Source organism: Hermetia illucens, chromosome 2 (assembly GCF_905115235.1).
Source record: "Hermetia illucens chromosome 2, iHerIll2.2.curated.20191125, whole genome shotgun sequence".
NCBI classification, from domain to species: Eukaryota; Metazoa; Arthropoda; class Insecta; order Diptera; family Stratiomyidae; genus Hermetia; species Hermetia illucens.
Genome location: NC_051850.1, coordinates 72,268,989 through 72,292,092, shown reverse-complemented (window position 1 = coordinate 72,292,092; position 23,104 = coordinate 72,268,989). Strand labels below are relative to the sequence as shown.

At 39.0% G+C, this 23,104-nt stretch overlaps 1 protein-coding gene across 1 annotated transcript in view; it reads right to left on the bottom strand.

Annotated features, from left to right (window-relative positions):
* The window catches only part of LOC119650231 (hemocytin), a 456,315-nt gene that overhangs the window by 260,976 nt on the left and 172,235 nt on the right, over positions 1-23,104 (bottom strand). The window contains exons 12-14 of the mRNA XM_038052810.1: positions 21,076-21,244; positions 20,787-21,018; positions 20,323-20,729 (exon numbers count right to left, since the gene is read on the bottom strand). Of these exons, the coding sequence (XP_037908738.1) occupies positions 20,323-20,729; positions 20,787-21,018; positions 21,076-21,244 (808 nt within the window). The remainder of the gene's footprint in view (positions 1-20,322; positions 20,730-20,786; positions 21,019-21,075; positions 21,245-23,104) is intronic.

The following is a 23,104-nucleotide window of genomic DNA, read 5'->3' as shown; positions in this document are numbered from 1 at the left end:
TCCGTAAAGCCAGATCAACCATTGATGCCATCAAAATGGTTACTGGCTTGGCCGAAGATGCAATCCACGGAAGGGGCAGTATTAGCAAATATTGCGTGGTGGTGACCCTGGATGTGAGAAATGCATTCAATTCGGCCAATTGGAACTTAATACGGGAATCTCTGGCGAAGATTGGTGTTCCCACTTATCTTGCAGCTACTGTCAACAGCTATTTACAAGAACGGAGGGTTTGGTATGACACCGATGACGGACCCCAAGAGTACGTTGTCTCCGCGGGTGTCCCACAGGGCTCCGTACTGGGCCCACTGCTGTGGAACATCATGTACAACGATGTCCTTAATCTTCCCCTTCCGGAGGAAGCCACGGTGGTGTGCTACGCCGATGATATAGCGCTGGTTGTTGTCGCAAAGCATCTCGAAGATGCTGAGTTATACTCATGCGAAGCGATCAGTGCTGTTAAGGGTTGGCTTGAGAGTTCTGGTCTGACACTTGCGGAGGAAAAAACGGAAGCGGTCCTTATCACCAAGCGCAGTAAAAGAAATTTTGCCTGTATTCAAATTGGGAATCATATCATTTCTTCTAAGCCTGCGATCAAATACTTGGGAGTGATGATAGATGGGAAGCTTAGCTATAAGGCACATGCGCAGTATATCTATGACAAACCATCCACTGCGAGTGTGGCCCTGGTAAGAATGATGCCGAACGTGGGAGGTTGCTTATAGCTAGGGTAGTGAGTTCGATCCTGCTCTATGCAACTCCAGTTTAGGGAAAGGCATTGCAGGTTACATTTAACGGTAACAAACTGAGTTCAGTCTACAGAAGAACAGCCCTAAGGGGGTGCTCGGCATTCAGGACTGTCTCAGATGATGCAGCATTCGTAATTTCTGGAATGATGCCCGTTGACATCTTGGCAGATGAGATGATGAATATATATAATGCGAAGTCTATCTCTCCTTTATCGCAGACGAAGAACGCCGAAAGAGTGAGATCGCCAAATAGATGGCAAGAGCGTTGGGAACGCTCGGGAAAGGGCACACAGGCTCATCCCTGCCATCAAGGAGTGGTTGGAGAGACGGCACGGTGAGATTAATTATAATCTTACTCAGTTTCTCACGGGGCATGGAGGATATCGCCAGTACCTGTTCAGGTTTACACTGGATACCTCACCCGATTGTCCAAACTGCGATGGAGTCCCAGGAAGTTTGTGGAGAGGTGCTTGTACCAGAGAATCTGGTGCGAAGAATACTAACATGTCAGGAAGACTGGGGTGCGATCAACTCCATGGTCGTATCTATCCAGAGCAAACTGCGAAAGGCAGAGGAGATCAGAAAGCGCGGTTACGTAGGCCGCGTAGAAACGAAAAGGGACGAAGCTAAAATGAGCTGACTCCGCCCCGTGATGTAATACCGTACGGTGGTTCCACGGGGCTTGGAGGGAGTCGGGGATGGTTTTAGTGGGTAAGAATCCCACACGCTGGCGTGTCCAGGCCAGTATCTTTTGAAGATTTTCACCTCCTCAAAAAAAAAAAAGACAAACAGACAGATAGACATTGATCCGATTTTAATAAGGTTTTGTTTTGCAAACAAAACCTTAAAAACGTGGAGAACTCCGGTGCGCCATCTATCCGCTCGTATTCGCAACATTCGAAATAAATTTCGAATGTCGCGAATCCTGCCGCGCCAGAAGAGGAAGACTCGGCAGTAGGAAGCTTCAGCCGCAAAGGAGAAGGGACTACAGGCTTGCCTGTCAGAACCTTCTACTCTGGAAGAAAGCGAGGCTGGTGATGTGGACGCCACTGGTCTAATTCCGGTATGCGGAAACAGATCCATGCAGCCCGGACATCGCGAACCTGAGAAGGCTCCCAGCCGACGACAGCGGAAAGTATTGCGAAAGAAAGGGAAGTTTCTTGGGAACGACGAGATGGCCATTGCAACACCAACAAGTGTGGTGATATCTAGAGAAATCGGACGCAAGAAAGCGAAACTTTCTTCGGAGGGTGAGAAGAAGTTAGTGGCCCCCGACGATGTTGTTAGAGGCAACCGTATTGAGACAATTCTCAACATTAACAAAGGTTAATGGTAAGATGAAAACGTCATAGTTGACTCTGCTTACTTACCCTATAATTCTTTGTGTCCTCTGCCAAGGTAAGAGCTACGAGATCTGATAGAAAATGCAGAATCAAGTAGCCTCTTAATAGGTTGTGATGCGAACGCTCAGCATATTTGTTGAGGCAGTAGCAAATGTAGTCCTAAAGGAGAGAAGCTATTTGATTTTATCATTTTAGCTGATCCTAAGACCACGAGTGTAGAGTGTGCCCTATGTTCGTGGTACCAAGAAGAAGTGAAGTAATTAACTTAGCAATCTGCACTTCAAAGTTGTTAGAGTTGATTAGAGACTGGGGAGTGCTAGATGAAGTCGCTCTGTTTTACTTAGAATTAAGTCTGATTATTACAGTCGAACAGTCTGTAATGCAAAGACGGAATCCTAGGAAAACGGAATGGACAATGAATTTCTTGGTGAGAAAGCTCCCAAGACAACTAACAGCTTTTTTGGCAATAGCGGATCAATTAGAAACTCTAAATCGCACATTTTTAGATTGCTTTGAAGAAGCTTGTACTATTTCCCGAATCAACGCGATAAAACGATTCCATAGTGGAACCGAAAACTGCAAATACTCAGGATATCAACCAGATGGCTTCAAAATCGTGCTTGCAAAAGTAATAAGGATGAACACTTGTTAAACTTCTGGAATTCACAGCGTGAATATAAGAAGTTCGTATAACGTTCGAAACGAGGGTCCTTTAGAATATATTTTGAGGAACTGGAAAGTGACGAGCAGATCAGGTTGCGCAGAGTCTTTAAATAGGATGAGTCGGCCAAGTTGAACTCTCTTAGAAAACCGGTCGCACCCACTAAATGAAAACCAACATGCTTACCAATGTGGAAAGTCCTGTGAGTCTGCACTCTTTGGTTTGAAGATAAAGGACGCATCTCTGAAAGGTGAGTACGCGATATTGTTGTGTGCTGAAGTGTTCAGAATAAGAATTCTCCAAGATGATATGTGTCCTTCCTGTAATAAGGAAGCGGAATCCACGGAACATTTTCTATGTGAATGCCCCCTTGCTGATGTGCTACAACTGCATCACAACCACTAAAGGAAATCCTGCAATACATAAACGAATCCGAGATATTCCGTTAGACAGGGGGAGTCGAGTACAATGGATCACTGCAGTCTGAGTGCTCAGAGGCTTTGCCTCTCCCCCACCTCAACCACACACACATAAGGCGTAAACCAGAACTATGAAGGCAATGTTTGTTTAGGATGAGTCAGGAAGACACAAGGGATTCAACTCCCAGCATATTCTTTGAAATTTTATGGAGACAAAAAAGTCTTGCACACTTTCGACTGCGACGGGAGTTCCGCGAGTAAAATTTCGCGCATAAAGGCTGGTGTGATACAGTGCATTAGTGTGCGTCCACCTGGTTATGAGCACTTGGTTGCAAATTGCTGCGAGCACGTGGCTGCATCTTTCATAACAGCAGACAACTGTTTATGACATCCCACATCCCAGGGGTAATCAAATGGAAAGCTTCCTTAAAGATTCATTTCGGATTAATCGTAATGGATCTTAATAGAATCACTAAGCGAATGATGATTCAAAATTCCTCTATAGGAAACTTGGTGGAAGCAAACACGGGCAACATTCTCAGCAAAAGATCCATGTTTGCTCTCCTAAGTGTGAGTGGCAGTGAGAAGGAAATAAGTAAGATCAATCTTTCGAATACATCCGTTTCCTGCTGGGATAAGATGAAAACCCACGCACAAGAAAACCGTCAAAGCGACATCGACACACCGACACCCCAATACTATTTGTCTACCCGAAAGGTACACAATGAGATTCCGTGTCTCTTTATCGCTGGATTTGTTTGTCCTGTGTATAGTCTTCTTGGGATGAGCATAATAATAATATGGACATATATCTGAAATTTTGGAAGTACATATGTGAAGGAATATTTTCAAGCTGCGAAAAGAAGAAAGTTCCTCACATAAGATGAACATAAAATCTTCATACCTGAAGTGCCCAGGTTCCGATATTCCGACTTATTCCAGTAGTGTGAAGCGAACGATATTTCCCATCAGTCAGAGGAATTAGAATATTTTATTTGATAAAAGTCAATTATAAATTTCCCAATAAGTACTGATCATGTTTCGATCTTTTGGAGGTGCTGAGCAAAATATTCTTGCAACTTTCAATTACGTGTATGATTGGAACTTCACTATTCACAACGTGACTTGAAGTAAATATAGCAAATGCAGTCAGTGGGTCAATTTTGATTTTAAGTTGAAAGAAATAAATGCCTGTACCTATGTTAGATATGAGACAGACAAATGTCTGTGGAGGTACCAAGCAAAGTTTACGCCTATGTAGCTCAGGAAACAGACACCCAAATGGGTGGTTCTGAATTTAGTCCAGTCAACCTCTGAATTCTTTCAGTCAAGGCCGATTGACATGGAATTTCGGGTGGGAGTAGAAGGTAGCATAAGAAACAAAAGCTATATAGTGCCGACGTGCGCTGATGTGGCACCCCAGGGAGGTGAAATTGTTTTTCCAAATAACTGAAGAAATCGATTAAATGACCAATTCTAAGTAGTAGGTTTTGAGTTATTCATGTTCAAACATGTCGTTTTTTCATCGAAAAAATGCGTGCTTTTCAACGGTTTTTCAAAAATAACTCAAGAAGCATGCATTTTATGCAGAAATTATGATATATTAGGACAGAAACAAAGCATATTCGTTAGCAAAAAGTATGAATCTTTCCATTTGTTGTCCGTATGGACTGAACTAAAGCTCATCAAGCGGAAATTCGTAATGTCTTCCAAAAAATCAATTAAAGGTAAAGTGATGCAAAACCAATAACTTTTAGTGGAAATTGATCTGAAGCTCTTTCAAAGACCTTGAGAAGGCCTTTCAAATGAGGCATCACGCAGTTAGTGGGTCAAAATAATGTGATTATCTGAATTTTTGATATAAAAATCAATAAAAGCAAAACCCGGTTTTCTTATATGAATCGAAGCGCAAATCGACACTATATAACTTTCATTTCTTATATCACTGTCTACTCCATCGGAGGTTGTAACCGATCTTCAGCTTTATTGACTCTACGTGTACATACTTCGCTACTCACACAGCACATAAATATGAACAATTGCCACTTATAAAATACGCAATACGGAATAGGAAATTGCAGCTCACAATACACATCTTCTATCTATATCTATATATATATTAGAGGTCTGCATGAATGCATTCAAACATTTAATGAATTGATTCATGAATTCGTCTCAATATTCGAATACACACTAGCACAATAGTTTCAATTCATGAATTCACTCCAGACATGGAGTGAAATTTGAATATTTTGGAGCCGTGCATTCCCTTCATTCAATAAATTCGTTTTTGGAAGCAATTGCGCACAGTGCGGGTATTATTTAACATTTCCGAAGTTTTATGATTTTATATTTTATAAATAAAAATCTTAGTTCATCATCAATTCATCTAAATTGGGTTGAGATTGGAAATATTTTACACTAAAAAGAACAACGTTTCAGATTAGCAGGGATAGATTTGAATGTATTAAGGCAGACAATTAATTTATTACAACATTTTGCTGAAGCATCAAAACGGCTGGAAGGGAATAATTATCCCACTTTGCATCTCGTAATAATTCACATATTTCATTTGAAACGCCTATGTGAATTAAACAGTGAAGACTTAGATAGCAAAAGAATTGAAGGCAACACTTCACAACTTACTAACGGAAATAGTTTTACAAAATTTAAAACTTTTCACAAATAGCTTTATTTCTATTTCCCGTAAAAAAAACAAGCTAACCCAATTTACAATTGTTGAAAAAGAAGGAATAAAAAGTAAATACAAACTTATAATGGAAAGTTTTGCAAATGATTTCACTCCTCACGATGGAGAAAATAATGTATTAGAACCTTGGTTCGCTGAAAAGGTGACCTTTTCCCAGATTTTCTTCTGCCTTCGCTACATATAAATATATGTGAGAGAGCTTCGAATGCTTTCCGAAAGACGTTGCATAATTGGATCGAATCCTACTACAGTGGGAAAAATAATGTTTTTGGGTGAAAACATACGTTTAAAAGTTGTTGCCGGAACTATTTAATTACCACTCCAATTCAATTTCAGCTAATACCATAATTCCATTAAAAAAATTAAAATCTTAACATATTAAACAACTTATTTTTTTTATATTCCTTTATTTATGAAATTTGTTGTCTTAAATATATATAGTTAAAAACGCCCATGAACACTCTTCCCGCCAACCAGACCGAGGGGCGACCATCCTAAGGATGGGCTGAAGACAACACCACAGCGCTGACGCGTTTTAACGCAAAGTGTTTGCGGCCATGCGAAAATGTATTGCTACATCCCCATTGTCGCAAATACTTCAAGCAATGACACGGTGGTTCTATATTACAGAGACATGAATTATAAATAGAAGAATCAAGACTGAAACCCACTAGGTCAGATTACTACCGAACAGATCTCTTCGGACTATAGCACAGGTTGCAAGGATAACCGCTTTTTGCATCTCCATGTATAGTCCAGCCCTAAGATCGAGCGTTTTCAGCCCTTTATACAAATTTTGCGGGACTAATGCCGTCGCTGAAATTCCCACTGGGACTACTTCGATCTTTTGTAGTCTCCAAGTCTGCTTCATATCGTCCACCAAGTGGCGGTAGTACCGGATTTTTGGTACTGTTTTTCAACAGAGTTCCGGTCCAACGGTACGGCTACATCGATTATGAAGTACGCTCGTTCTTCCTTCAGAAGAAAAACTAGATCGGGTCTGTTGTGATTAACACTGTGGTCGATGGCAATAGTGTAATTCAATGAAACTACTCAATTCAATTAAATTCATTCACTCATTCCTACTCATTCGTGGCCTCCCTTTTTATTGTGAATGAGTGAATTTGAATGCAATGTTTTAGTGAATATATCACGGGTATGCATTTTCAGCATTCATGCAGATGTCTAATATATGTATAAAATATTGTTGCAAGTGTGTTTTATAACTCAAGAACGGGCGAATCCATTGTCAAATTTAATAGTACGTTCATTTAGCTTAAGAGATGGTTTTTCTGGAGTTTGCATGAAATCGGTATACGGTGAGATATGATTTTTAATCTCAACATCGGATTTCTCCACAGAAAATGTAAATGGGAACTAAAAAAAACAACAAATTCATAGCCGCCTATTAGCATCTACTATATGCATACTGTGCGCTGATGTCATACACATGGCAAATACCCTCTGTGGCCCATGCACGCATACATATTGTCAAATACATTAACGGACGTATTCGGTAAGACATGCATTCGATTTATTTTTGTTCTTTAAGGCCCAAACACAATTACGATGCGTGCGGAACGCGAAGTAAAGAAGCAGCTCCAATGTACAATGAAGACTTCAGGTCAGCAACTTTCGCTCTAATGACATATTACAGTAATTTGCAATATGGTGACGCTTTTCACTTTCGGCTGTTACTCACTTTTTTTACCGACTCCCAATGCCAGATAAAATCCTATAAAGTGGTGTACAGGGATTTTACGAAATTGCTTTGGATTCTTTCCAATTAGATGATATCCACATAATCAAGTATCGATTAGATGACATTTCTTTAATACATACAAAATATTAAAAACCAATCGGGATCTTCATTTTGCCTTCTATATTTATTTGCAATTTGTTTTACATGTCTGAAAATTGGGCGAGTGGACATTCTACATATTTCTGTTGACGGTTACTGTGCACGGTGCTCTGAAAGCAGCCGGCGCAAATAAACCAATAGCAAGATGCATTCGCTAATTGCATAAACGTGAAGATTATTTCCAGGCATATTTTATGTTAATAAAATCATACAATTGATGTGGCCAATGTGTACTTGCCTCTGGTTTAAATTCAATTTTTATGAATGGAAATAATGCAAGTGCCATTCCTAATTGCAAATGACGCAACAAACTCTCTCACACGCATCGCAAAAGTTCGATTTTCAGAACTTTTCTGCGTGCGGCATTGCGCATCGGACTTGTCGTATATTGCCTCATACAATTCTGTGTAATGAACTTCATTTGACAGCTCTCTCAGTGCAGACGTGCGCAGTCACTCCGCTGTTGTGTTTGGGCCTTTATTGAAGAAAATGACACTCACCGTGCAAAAGTAGCTTTTATAATTTTCAACTATATATTAGACATTTCTTAGTAGTGTTAGCTGGTTGGATTCATATTCTCTTTACAAATAAACAGTTTCATTTTTTACATCCACTTGTTTCGTGACATCTGCCGTGGACGGACACAGTTCGTGTTTGTACCGACAGTGCTGTTTGTTGCAGAAGTTGAGTGCTTAATGGGCTCATCCTGTGTGTCAGGTTGGAGAAATCGATTTTTTTGCATGAATTGCATCTATATATAGTGGAGAATATGTGGGCAAAGGGATTTTCCGATATTCCGAATCGTTCAGAAATTACAGTGTTAAACAGGTAAGGAATATGCAGCCGCGGGTAGAGTACTCGATGAGAAAGAGCACCTGAGCCTTATAAATTCGAACGCAGGTATAAATATAAAAAGATGGAAAACCAATCAATTGTATAAACTTATTTGCTGTTTGGAATAAAAAGGATAATCCAGTCTAGAATGAACACTGAAAGGCTTTCGAGCTATACTCAGTTATATTTTGTTGTAAGTATTGTGCTGTTTGTGTGTTCAGTGATTTTTTTAAATGAATCGTACGAAGGGAGATCGCTTTAACGTTCAACGTCATGTTCGCACTAAAAAACGGGTATTTTATGGGAATCGATACGTATCAGAGAAGAAAAAGGACTTCGCATCAACATCAGCAAAGAAACTTTTAGCACGCATGAACATGGATGTTCCAATTGCGACAAGTTTTGTATATTGGATTTTGCTGGAGTTTTCTCCGGTATTTCTGGAAATAATAAAATATACGTAGTAGTAAAAAAGGAATGCGTAGTGTCGAAAAAAGAATGGGAATGCGGCTTAGAAATGCAAAGAAGAATCACCAAGGCATTGGTTGAAAAAGGGCTGGAAAACTTACTAATAAGGTTATTAACGAGCTCACTACATTTTTTGGGCTAGCTATTCGTCGACACGCAAACTCGATAGAAGGAATGAAGCAAGAAATTTGTGCAAATTTCAGTTGGTGCAAATGACGCAAAGCGGAAGCTATCGGATAACTGGATAGTTTCCATCATGAGAAGGCACCTTTGACTGAAAAAGTTCAAACAGTCATCAAACCAATCTACGGAGATTTGTCACGAGATGATCTCTTGAAAAGATGTTTAGGAGCAGAGACCCAGAATAACAATGAGTCGTTAAATGCATTGATCTGGAGTTTCGCTCCTAAACACCTTCATTCTGGGGCCAAGATCGCAGAAATAGCCACTTTTCTGGCTGTAATTATTTTCAATGAAGGATTTAATGGCATTCTCACAATCTTAGTGACAATGGGATGTCAAGTTGGTTACATATGTCAGGTTTATGTCGACCGCCGTAATGAAGCGCGAATTTGGCGGTCCGAACGACGATCGACTGACCTCGCTAAAAAAGCCGGAATTGAAACCAGAGAGCAACAATCGGCCCTACAAGACTTTTTTGAAGAAACGGAGGGTGCTCTCTATGGACCAGGTATAGCAGATTAATGGTGAGTTTTACTGTTGATAATCACCTTTAAATTTTCAAATGTGTTTTTCTCGAAACTGCATCTTGAAAATCGGCTGCCACCATAGCTCAGAGTCTATCCAACTAAATTATTCTACAGTCCGCAAACTAGGATAATTGCAATCGGACGGGTCGTTTTTTTTATTCATAAAAAAAGCCGCAAAAAAACAGCAAAATCCAAAAAATAAGTTTAAAAGCCCACCAAAAAATTACGTTTTCATATTTTCTAATTATATATTATGTTCTATTCTATTATGATTATAAAATATTATCCACATTAGTTTAGTTTTTTTTCCTCAGATGAACACAGCGCCCTCCAACGTGGCAGCAGAAAAACACCTTTTTTCGGAGATGGGTGCATAAATTGACACGTATTCCGAAAACTAGCTACGATATCAAGCTGAAAAATTTATCACATATACTAGATATCAATAAACATATGGTGAAAAAATCACGTTTCTATCGTTATCCAGTCCTTCAAAATAATTTTTCAAAAAAAGGCAAAAAAACGGCCTTCACACTGGATGACCCCCTTAAGTTTTATTTCTGCTCTTACATCCAATCAAACCTTGCAGTAGAAATCTGTTTCTGTATTTTTTGGTGTTTGTTTTATCCTGTAAACAGGCATTTCTGCCTTAGTTAAGATAGGCTATGGAGGTTGGGAAATGTGAACCCCCGGACAAGGGTCCGGTCCGTCTCCCAAATTTCAACTTCTCCTCAGGCACTTGTAGGGCCACAGTTCCAAAGCCCAGCAGAAATCGGCGGCTATGTCTTAACTAGGAAAGAGAGAAAGGCTTCGAGGTATCAAGATCCCCAATTCAATCTTCCACGATTAAAAAGCCAAAGGTTTCTTGAATTCTACCAGTCTCGGCTCAACTCAAAGCTTTTCCTGAGGTTACCCAGTTTCTGGACGTAAGTAAAACTGTTCCTCCAATGGAGAAGCCAAATATAGTTCCTATGGAGCAAACAACCCCAGTGTACAAACACAACGAGAACACTCAATGTAAAGCGTATACAGTATTTGTGGAGAGAACCAACCCCTCGACAGACATAGACAAAATTAATGGCAAGGAAAGAATTAAGACTTTCAAATCCATCAATGTCCATAAGCTTACGAGTCATCTTAATCTCAATGACCAGGTAATTATGGTCAAGGAAGATGGGCCTACCAGGATAAAAGTTTATTGTTAGTCAGCGTTCTGTGCAAACAACCTGGCATCCGACAATAACTTGAGCACATTAGGACTACAAGCATGCATTTCCTCAAGAAATACGCACAGATTTGGGACTATTTTCTCAGAAGAAGATATACTACAGGATATTAACTCGCAATGTCGGCCGTCCAGTCGCTCTCTATGGCTCTGAGTGTTGGCCGACCATAAAAGACAATGAACGGCGTCTTGCAGTAATGGAGACGAAGATGCTACGTTGGACTAGTGGCGTCACACGTTTAGATAACATCCGAAATGAGGATATCCGCGATCGTTATGGGGTTGCACCGATCGTGGAAAAGTTGCGAGAGAGGCGTCTTCGATGGTATGGTCACGCAATTCGTGCAAACGAGAATTCACTTGTAAAGATTGGTCTGAACATCGAAGTCGATGGTAAACGACCAAAAGGCAGACCTAAGCAACGGTGGCTTGATACGTTGGATAGGGATTTGAAAGCCTCGAGATTGCACCCAGATCAGGCATTCGATAGAGCCAAATGGCGAAGCCGATCACGACGACCCGACCCCGCTTGTGAACGGGACAAAGGCTGAAGAAAAAGAAGAAGATTAACTCTCCGACTAAAGGGACGAAAGTACAAAGGCTGAATTTCGGTTCTAAGGAAAACAAAAAATGTGTTCCTTCCATCTCGAATAGTCAAACTAACCTTCGTAGGGTCTGAGATCCCCAAATATATCTCAATTGGTCACGTGAGGGTAGAGGTTGACCATTACTTGAACAGAACAAGACGATGTTTCGCTTGTGGTAGATTGGGCCACATTGCCACGATCTGTAAAGCGAAATTGAGTAAATACTCAAAATGCAGTGAACCTAAAGATTAGTGTGATGGTAACTCTTGCGAAAAAAATGTCCTCTATGCGACAAGACCGATCATGACGCCAGGGATAGAAATTGCACCATCTGGGTCGAGGATTTGAAAACCATCAAGACGGCAACAATAAAAAATATCTCCATGAGGGAAACTACCAAAGAAGTAAAAAATTATTATGATTCATTGAACTGCGATGTTGATTGTGACATTGCCTTCCCTCCGCTGGAGAAAAGAGCAAGTCCGAACAACTAGACGAGGAATCCTCAAGATAAGTTCAACAGAACCATATGAGGGAGTAAAAAATTTAGTTGTGCAGTTAAATCAAATCCACGCCCAGAACACCCTTTCCCAAAGCTGACTATCAAAACCTACCTATGCCAAACCATCCTGTTTTCAAACACCCAACCTACACTGTTGTATCCGAGTATCAAAAAGTAAGTAATTTTCAAACTCATGAACAGCATCTCCTCGAAGATAAAAAATCCGTCTTTGGCAGAAGACAAACAAAAAATCGAAAAGAAAACTGACAAACATCACGAGCGACTTCACATTCGTAGAAATTGCAAATAATCAACATCCTACAATATAATATTCAAAGTAAGCTAACAATAAGTCTGAAATAGAATATTTTGCTAATACTCACGGCTATGACATACTGTTCCTACAGGAGATTTTCAGTTTTAACTCGTGCCATCATTCTGGTTTCCTAAAAGATTTCAACCTTATGTACCTTACGTTTCGCAAAGGCATAAATGCAAGGCCAATAACCTATGATACCGAGACCCTGAACCTTAATCCAAACATCACCATTGCCTCCATATACATGGCCTCGTATACACCCACGACTACTTTCAAAGTAGAACTGAAAAAACTATTTCAATTTCTTAGCAATACCCCAAAAACAATAATAACGGGCGACCTAATTGCCAGGTCATTTATACTCGAGGATTTCATAGAGAATAGTAAAGGGAGACATCTCTCAAACACAATATGCAGATCAGACTTTAGACGACTCAACAACGGTTCACTAACGTTTGTGGATCAGTTAACAAATGGCAAAACAAGAGCATCTAGCTCAGATGTCACCCTCATTACTTCCAATACTATATCCTGTTCCTGGACCGCACTGGCACAACCAATTTCTAAGAGCAGGCATAAACCAATAGCGATTCAGAGTAACACCATTGTAATTCAACAGAAATACAAAATAGGCCTCTTGCACCTAAAAACTGCCTTGTAGTCCATCCTTCCCACGAAGAATTTGAACGGTTTGACATTGAAAATCCAAAGTAAAATTACAGAATCGACATTCAAAATCCATAAGGGCTCCACCCACAAACCATGGTGGAACAGCGATCTGAAAACACTATTTGCAAAAAAAAGACAAGCTCTGAGAGCCTACCACAGTAATGACAATCATGGCAACTTCGTATCCGTCTCTGTTGTAAACAAGAAATGGTTACAAGCGGTGAAGGCGGCTAAGAAAAAAGCCTGGGACGAGATTCGGGAAGAACTCAGTGTTGAAAAAGACACTAAGGTATTCTGGAAATGCGTAAACAATTTTAAAAATGTTCAAGAGGAATAACCCAACAACCGGAGTTGGCGCTCTGAAAATGAACCGAAATACCTAAACTTTCTAAGCTCAAGCTACAATAACCCAACTCCAAACAATTTTACATCCCACTTACTGTCACAATCACTTCAACAAAATTTTACACCTGAGGAATTCCGCACTGGGTAACGACCAAATTACATACACATACATCCAGTGGCTAAGCCTGTCCGTCAAATCTGCTCTGTTAACCTTCATTAATGAAACTTGGCTAAGTCTCATCCCTCCACAGGATGATTAAGATAGTGCCCATACCCAAAATAAACAAAGACCGGTCAGACTTTAAAAACTTTAGACCCATATCCTTCACCAATGTTTTCGCCAAAATACTCAGCACACTTATCAAAAATAGACTAAACCATTTCATTCAAGAGCACAAAATATCAGAGCGGATTATCCACTCTGACAAAACAATTTCGGAAACTGAAGCCTCCATTAAAGCCCAAGCAATAGCCCTTATCAACGAATATAAAAACCTAAATCTAAATAATCTAAACCAAATCACGTTATCAGCAGAACTCCAAGCGGTTTGGCTAGCCACTAAATATACGTTGGAAAAAGGTCATAAGAAAGTGGTCATAATTACGGACCTCTTACACGTGTGCCGGCTCCTGGGCAAAGAGTCTACCTCTCACTACATGGCCAATGAAACCACAAGCCACAACATCAAGTACATGAACTGCGAAGAAGTAGACATAATGTGGTGCCCTGCAAGGAGTCGCGTCAAATTAAATGAAAGTGCACATCTAGCAGCTACTGAAGACCAGAACAGCGCTGCGCTGATGAACAGTCACCTAACATTCATTGACATAAGCTTTCTGGTGGGCAACCAAATTGCAGAGGAGTAGGACTCAAACTATCAAAATTGCATTCGCTCCAAAGGGAAATTCTTTCTTTTCTTTAATTCTTTAAATGTTCCCCCATGTATCTATAAAACCTCCGAAAGACCTATCCACACAAAAGGTGTCGCGGATAAAAACTGCCAACAGAATCATGTCAGGTCACTCCTATAATAAACCGCGTCTAAAAAAATGAAAATCATAACAAATGACAGTTGCAACACATGCAACGCGCAGGAAACCTTAGATCACATCCTCTTCAAATGTACTAAGTATATCCAAATCAGAAATAATTTTAACTGGGATGGATCCATCAATTCTGTAGACCACCTGCTTGCAGAGGACCTAAATAAACACCTGCTTGAAATTATCATTTTTCTTAAACAAACAGAAATAAAACTTTAGCACTAAAATAAAGCCTAGCCTACTTCTTTATGGTTACAAGTCAGATAATATGCAAAAGGAATTTTACTTCTTACTACTCAATCACGTTAACATAATCAAAATTAACCAATCAATATAAGGCCCAGTAGGCCACATTTTTCGGAGTCATGCTGGTAACATAAGTTGCCTAGACTGTTGCAGTCTAGCCAACCGTGTCACGGAGTCATCGTAGTTGGTATCTGGTGCCATACATCGTTAGCCTGTCGGGACAACGACATTTGATTGCAAACAATTGCACAACATTTGTTGATAGAATTGTTCGAGTTGTTTTCAAACCTATGATTATTATCATAAATATTCAGCTGATGTTTTAGCTGTAACAGATTGTTGTGAATTTTTTAACTATATGTTTTAACTTTATGAAGGAAATTTCCTATTTTAAGATAAAAAACTTCCATGAATGGTATAAAAAGTAAAAAATTTATGGAGTATATTATTGCTTTTAATTAAAAAATGGGAGCTTATTAATTTTGCTTCTTCTTAATGATGTAGTTCTTCATTTTTACTACATACAATAACATTATTATGCACCCATATGAACACACACAGATTTCATTAAAAATATTCAGAAGTATCACTTGACATAAATATGTGTGCGTGTCCGTATTCAAAATGATTCATCAGCACACCAGTTTTCAAAGCAGCTGGTAAAAATTGCAAGTGATCTATTATAAATGGCTTTATCACGTTACCAAATAATTCTTGCACAATTTTACCATCAAAAGAAGAAATAACCTCCAAAATTGTAATAGGTTAAGACAACGCGCGATTTTTGCACCAACAAATGCAAATGTTAATGAAATAAATTTTTTAATTCAACAAAGATTGCCAGGTAACTTGGTATCATACAAAGCCATTGATGAATTTGAAAGTTGGCTTATCGATCAATCTTTTTGAAAATCTCAATTCACCAAAACTTTGCAATGAAATAAGAGGTTCGGCGGAAATTTCGATGCCAATTTTGATCGAAGCAGCAATTCTCACCGATGAAGCAAAAGGAAAAGTTTTACTGATATTGTGCACAATAAGCACGCCAGGATCTTAATAGCGGAGAGTTCGCATCTCAATTCACGATTTCGGCTTGCTGCAAACACGTTCGTAGATATGTATACATATTTCTCCGAATTGAAAGCAAATTACCTAATATCCAAATTCAAAAAAAGGGGATAAAAGGTGTTATATGTATAAGAATAACCGAAAAAGGATAAAATAAAATCCCTGTTAAGGGCGAAGAAGAAGGAACTCTATTTTCGTATGCAAAATGGAAATCTGGACAGTGCCAACTCCTACCAAGGACATTAAAAACTCAAACAAGTCGGGAAACCGGAAACTTGACGCTTTAGGGATAAAAGTTTTTATGTTTTTTATGTGAGGAACATAACACAGTTTTCCACTAGCTGATAGCATTGACTCGAGATATTTAAATCGCTCAGTTCTGTTAATGGCAGTAACCTGCCCAGAACTGAGCGTTTTTAATATCCTGGGGCAATGCTATCAGCCAATGGAGAAATGGGTAGTGAAATTGCTTCACGCATTAACGCAACCTGGATGAAGTGGCACTCCGCAACTGGTGTTCTTTGTGATCGACGTATAAGCGAACGTCTCAAATCTAAAATTTACCGCAATGTCGTGCGTCTAGGCTCTCTATTGTGTTGAGTGTTGGCCGGCTATAAAAGACCGTGAACGGCGTCTTGCGGTAGTGGAGACGAAGATGTTACTTTGGACTAATGGCGTGACACGTTTTGATCACATCCGAAATAAGGATATCCGCGATCGATTTGGTTTTGAACCGATCGTGGAAAAACTGCGAGCGAGGCGTTGTGTGTTGTGATAGTGTGGTCACGTAATTCACCCTAAGACAGTGACCAATATTGGTCTGAACATCGAAGTCAATTGTAAGCAACCAAAAAATCGGCCGAAACAACGGTGGCTTCATACGCTGAATGGGAGTTTAAAGACCTTGCGATTACATCATGATCAGGCATTTGATAAATAAAATGGTGAAACCGATCACGACGAACCGACCTCGCTTGAGAACGGGACAAAGGCTGACACGAAAAAGAAGAAGATGTGAGGAGCGACGAGTGCACGACAGCTCCACGTCACATAGCTAAAAATTCCATTGCCCTCTATTTTTTAGAAAGCGATTTAAATAAATCATTTGATGGAAGCCCTGTATTGATAATAGTCGACGCTTCACACTCTGAGTTTAATATTATTAGTAAATGCTAAGAATTTAACCTACATCAGATATAAACAAGTCGGGAAACCGGAAGCTAGACGCTTTAGGTATGAAAGGCTTTGTGTATTTCTTTTATAAAGTGTTTTGAGTGTGCATTTATGCCATTAGTATGTAGCAGGTATATATGCATATATTATGGGAAAATATCCACTTTCGCGTGATATTGACATTCAAAGTCTTGAATTTGTACAGAAGCGACAGCTTTGACCTATTACAACTTTGTTAGTGATAGTGCGATTTTCACAAATTTGACAGAATCATGCTATATGCTGTAGCCTACGCGATTCTAGGGTGAACTTAAAGGGAGCTTTCCTGCCAATTATTAGAAATTACGGTAATTACTATTATTAACTTTATTTGAACAGATGTCGGTATGGAGGCTATTTCGGAGCCTAAGCGCCATACAGTAGAAGCTGCCTGATTTTTTTTCAAATTTTTCAGTCGGGTAGTTTCTGAGAATGGGTCCGTTCAAGAAATGGTCACTTTCAACTCCCCGCACTCCCTACCTTTCCAGCAAATGGCAAAACTAAGACTGGCTTCAAAGTACTAACCGAGGCCTTTAATTTGATACCCCACATGACTATATTTGATGAAAAAAAAATGTATACCCCCCTTTTCCATGTATGCGGACCCCTCTTAAATTCAACGTAAAAGGATGTAACTCACTATATGCGTTCACAGTTCCCACCGTTCTACCAAATTTGGTGTCAATCGCTATAACCTTCTCCGAGAAAAATGCGTGTGACGGACAGACAGACAAACAGTAAACCGATTTTAATAAGGTTTTGTATTCTTCTTGAATGGAATTTTAATATTTCACTGAAATTTCAATTATTCTCGTTAATTATGACGTCAGCATCTTATTTGTACGGCTTAGGATGCTATTAATTCGCACGAAATTAATAAAATTGAGCTGCTATAACTTTGACACTAATAGTTGGATTTTCATGAAATTTGACATGTGTATGCACGAAGCTGCCCTCTATGTTGGTGCAAAATATAGTACACCTAAGGTTTTTCAGTCAATTTCTAAAAGTTGGTAATATACTTTTAGTATTTAGTATTTGAGCAGATACCGGAAGAGAACATCTCTCGCGACTTTAATATTTCACGCGAATGTCAATTATTGCCGTTAATTATGACGTCAGCATCTTATTTCCATGGCTTTGGAACTGCTATAACTTTGGCGTTAATGGCCAGATTTCGATGAAATTTGGCGCGTATATACAAAATATTTCCTCTATGCTGGTACAAAGGAAGTCCTAGGATAAATTTAAGGGGGTTTTTTCAGTAAATTTCTAAAAGTTGGTAATATACTATTAGTAAGTTTATTTGAGCAGATATCGGAATGGGGCATATTGAGAGGCTTACACCCGAGGTTGGGTAGTTTCCGAAAATGAGTTCTGCCTCACTTTAAGTGCGTACATTTTGACTCCACACTCGCGCACTTTGCAATTCATGACTAAATTAATACCAGTTACGGAAAGTACTAATCGAGACCTTTCCTTCGATACCCTACACGACTATATCCGATGAAAAATGTTTTTCAATCCTCCCTTTGCATGTATGGGGAGCCCCACTTTAAACTCCACCTAAATTTATGCCACTCGCTGTATGTGTGGGATTTCATAGTTTTCATCTATCCACCAAATTTCGTTCGGATCGGATTAGTCGTTTTGGAGAAAAGTGCGTGTGAAAAACAGACAGACAGCGAATCGATTTGAACAAGGTTTTGTTTTATACAAAACCTTAAAAAGAGCTGGGGAGAAGTAGATTCTTCATGAATGGAGTTTTAATATTTCATTCGAATGTTAATTATTCTCGTTAATTATGACGACAGCATCTTATTTGTATGGCTAAGGATGCAGTAAATTCACACGGAATGGATAAGTTTGAACTGCTATAAGTTTGACACTAATAGTCAGATTTCCATAAAACTTGGCATATGTATGCACGAGACTGTCCTCTATACCAGGGCATAGTACTCCTCGGATGAACATAAGAATTAGATTCTTGATAAATGCGACTAATATTTCAATGTTAATTATTATCGTTAATTATGAACGTCAACATCTTATTTGCATGGCTTTAGAAGCGATAAATTCGCGCGAAATTGCTAACTTTGAACTGCTACAACTTTAGCATTCCATGAAATATGGCTTGTGTATGCGAAATATGGTACTCTATCCTGGTGCGAAATTTGGTAGTCCTAGGATGAATTTATGGGAGGTTTTTCAGTAAATTTCCAAAAGTTGGTAATACACGATACAAATCTCACTGCCACCAATGAGATTACAATTTGGTACCAATATAAGGCTGATCTTAGACGATCATTATTTCATCAGCTGGCGTCAGTGAATGACAAAACTATGGTAAACTGATCGTCTAGTGCATGACAACGACTTGTAGACTGAAGAAAGTTTAAATTTTTTAATAAAATCTGTTAAACTGGCCAGACTGATGAAAAGTTGAGAGTAGTGCAATTGTCATTGTGTTTTTAATCGAAACATGACTTCTGAATGGTTCGGATCTTTAAATATAATACATGCAACAAATATGTTTTTTTTGTCGTCTTGTTTATACTATGCCTACTATGCCAGCCCATCGGTTATTTCATCAGTCCATTTTTGATGGTTTGACTTGGTGGAAATGCGGGTCGCGTAAGGTCAACCTAAGGGATAATATAGGGCATATTGTATTTGGAGGCAATCTAACTATAATATTAATAATAAAGTTATAGAAAATAAAAATGATGTATTTCACGTGAATTTATTGTACTCGAAGACGTGTATGACGGTGTGTCATATAAAATAAATTCATATGACGGGAGGATGGCAACATTTGTATATTAGTATCAATTACTCGAGCCAAATATCTGTACAAATATGAATGTATTAATGACTTTTTATGATAAAAAAAATTGTTTTCGGGGTAAATCAGACTTTTTACATGTACATCGGCGCTATTTAACTTTTGTTTCGTATGCCGCCCCAACCCTCTACTCCTCCCTACATGTTAATCGGTGTTGACTGAGAGAATTCGGAAGTCGCAGCTGAACTTCAGCTTCAATGATTGGACTATTAGGATGGGCATAATATTTACGTTTTCGATATGTATGTATCTGAATGAAAGTTTGAAGTTATGTATATAAAAGAATGTTTTGAATTTTCAGCTGTGTACGAAAAGAAGATGAACACATAAGATGAAACTTTCATACCCGAAGCGTTGAGCTTCCCGTATTCTGACTTGTTTATTATGCTGTAATGTGCATTAGATTCAAAAACCACGATTTGGATTCTAATGTTGAGACTTATCACATTTAAATGCGCTAATTTATTTGTGTCTCAACATTTATACCTAAGTGTACCGCCCAGCTTACCTGAGATAATTATTGTACTCGCTTTTCTAATTGTTAAAATGCCATTTCCAACCACCTTTGGATATTCCGTCACTTGTTTGTTATTCACATAAATTGCATTTCCTTGATCTAGGGTGACTGCAATTTCCTTTCCATTTATCTCAAATCTTATGGTCACAGATTTAGTGCAAGATGGCATCCCTATTGCACTCGTGGGCTCAAAATTCATTGATTCTGAAATACTTCCAGGACATACAATATTTTCTGATTCAATAGAAATATTAAGGGTCTTCATTAAATAGTATGAACATTTTCCCATGAAATCGAAGCGCCTTCCATCAAACGTGATATAATGCGGATCACCCACAGCTGAACAACGAGCCCCACAGGAAATATCTGTGCAAGTCCAAATTCCGTTTTTGCAAAGGCTAGAAGAGATATTAATCAACGGATATAAGAGGGTTAAAAAAAGTATTGACTATTACCATGTATTACAATCTTTTTTCACTTCACTACCCGCTTCAAATACTTTATTTCGCAATCTACAAGGGCATTGATCTATGGGTATGCATTTGCCTTGGTGCTGCAGTGTTCCTTCAGGACAAAAGCAACCTTCATTGCAGGACTCTACTACCGCATTCTCAACTGCTGATCCACAACTTGTATCAGTTGCAGGTCCGCATGGCATATATACTCGTTCTTTATCACATTTCATTGCTGTGAACATAAAGTCATCAATAATAGATTTCATTGTGATTCTTATTGGATACTTACGACAAACCTCACTGCTCCGCCAGCCATTACGTAATTGATTTCCTTTAAATTGACATTCCTTTACAAATACGGAAAATGCGTTACAATTGCAATTAGAGGGATTATCTTCACTGTGGCAGTTGCAATACTCCTCCATGCAATATTCAGCTAGAAGGGCTTTATCAAATTCCTGAAAAAATAAATTAGTTATTCCACAGTAAATTATATATAATTATATAGATGCGTTGTTGCATTTCGGAGAATGTGGCGGATAATACCAATAGTTTATCTAGCACATTGATCCAAAATGTCTTGTCTCTACCTTTTGGAACATCAATGAGACATGTTTTCTTCCGTTCCTATCAAATTTAAAAAAAAAAACAAGTCCGGAAGTTGGACGCTTCATGTGTGAAAGATTTTGTGTATTTCTTTTATGAAAACATTTGAGTGGATCCTTGTCCCACTAGTACCTAGCCCGTAATATATGAACATATTATGTGAGAATATCCACTTTCGCGTGATGTTGACATTCAAAGCCTTGAATTTGGACAGAAGCGATGATTTTGTTAGTGATAGTGCGATTTTGAGTAAACTTGATAGCATCAAGCTATATATCACGACCTATATTGCTGCAAAATTTCATTCCAGGATGAACTTACGGTTGGTTTTACAGCCAATTACTAAAAATTATAGTAATCTACTGTCATTAACTTTATTTGAAGGGATGTCGGTATGGAAGGTATTTGGGAGCCTAAGTACCGTATAGTGCCTTTTTTCAGGTTTTTCGGTTGGGTAGCTTCTGAGAATGAGTTTGCGAAAGAAATCATCACTTTCGACTCCCCAGCACTTACCACCTTTCGAGACCTTTCGTTCGATATCCCACATGTTCTATTTGGTGGAAAAAAAATCCTGTTTTGCATGTCTAAAGTTCGACGTAGAATGATGTAACTCACTGTGTAAGCGATTTCCTTGATAATTGAATAAGTAGATACATCAATATTAACTGCTGCCAAATTAGTTCATAAGTAGCATTCAAATTGAATGCTTACTGGCCATTATCGGCCCCCTAGTTCCCATTAAATTCAATACTGGCTGTATTGATGAATGTGTTCCAGATACCCAATCACGGGTCACCCAGTTTTTATACCAAAATGTAAACATGGAAAATCAGGTGAAGCTACCAATTTACTCAGTCATCGACAATGTGCTGACGACGGAGTCTTCATAAAAAGTATAAGTATAGCTGGCGTAGGTTAGTTAGGGCGATGTGCAGTTATACTTATGGTAGTTAGCTAGTAAGGTAATACATATAAAGAATTAATAAAGTTTTGTTTAGTTTTCTAAAAGTGAAGTTTCTCTTTATTGTTGTTGATGTTGTAAACTACAATTGGGGAGTGATTCCTTTAATAATAACTTTTCCAGCCTAAAGATAGTTGGGAAAACTAAGACCTGTTCATGAACAGGCGAGCGGCGTTTGCATATTTTTCAAAAATAAATAAATCTGAGATATAGAATAACTTCTTTTCATAACATGTTTTGTAATTAACTAGCTAATTACTTCGGTATTGCTAACATTCGTTATTGTGTAATAAAGTGTTGTGACTTGATGAAAATTGTGCAATTCTCGCTTGTGGCATTGCTCCTTCCGATTACTAGTTTTGTGGCGACCGACTGATGGATTCTAAAGTATAGTTGATGCCCAAGAAGAGAAGAGAAGAGTACACACATCCTCCGTGGCAGAGAAACAGCAAGGTCTTGCAGCCATAGTATAAAAACAGGCGGTCAAGATACTTCGACGGAGGGGACGAGAGAAGAGAAGGAGAATACCACAGGTGTGGAAGGCAAGGTGCCTCGGGAGCCTAGGAGAAGCTCCCTATAGAAGTATAGGATTAGCTGGAGGTGGTTGGGGAGCTCGCAGCCATCCGCCAAGGCACGTTGGGCCCGCTTGGGATGGCACTGGATACAACATGTTCTATGGTCCAGAACAAGCTACAGCGCAACTGAAGACATCCCATTCATCTCCTTTATTCTGGCACGGAAGATGAACATT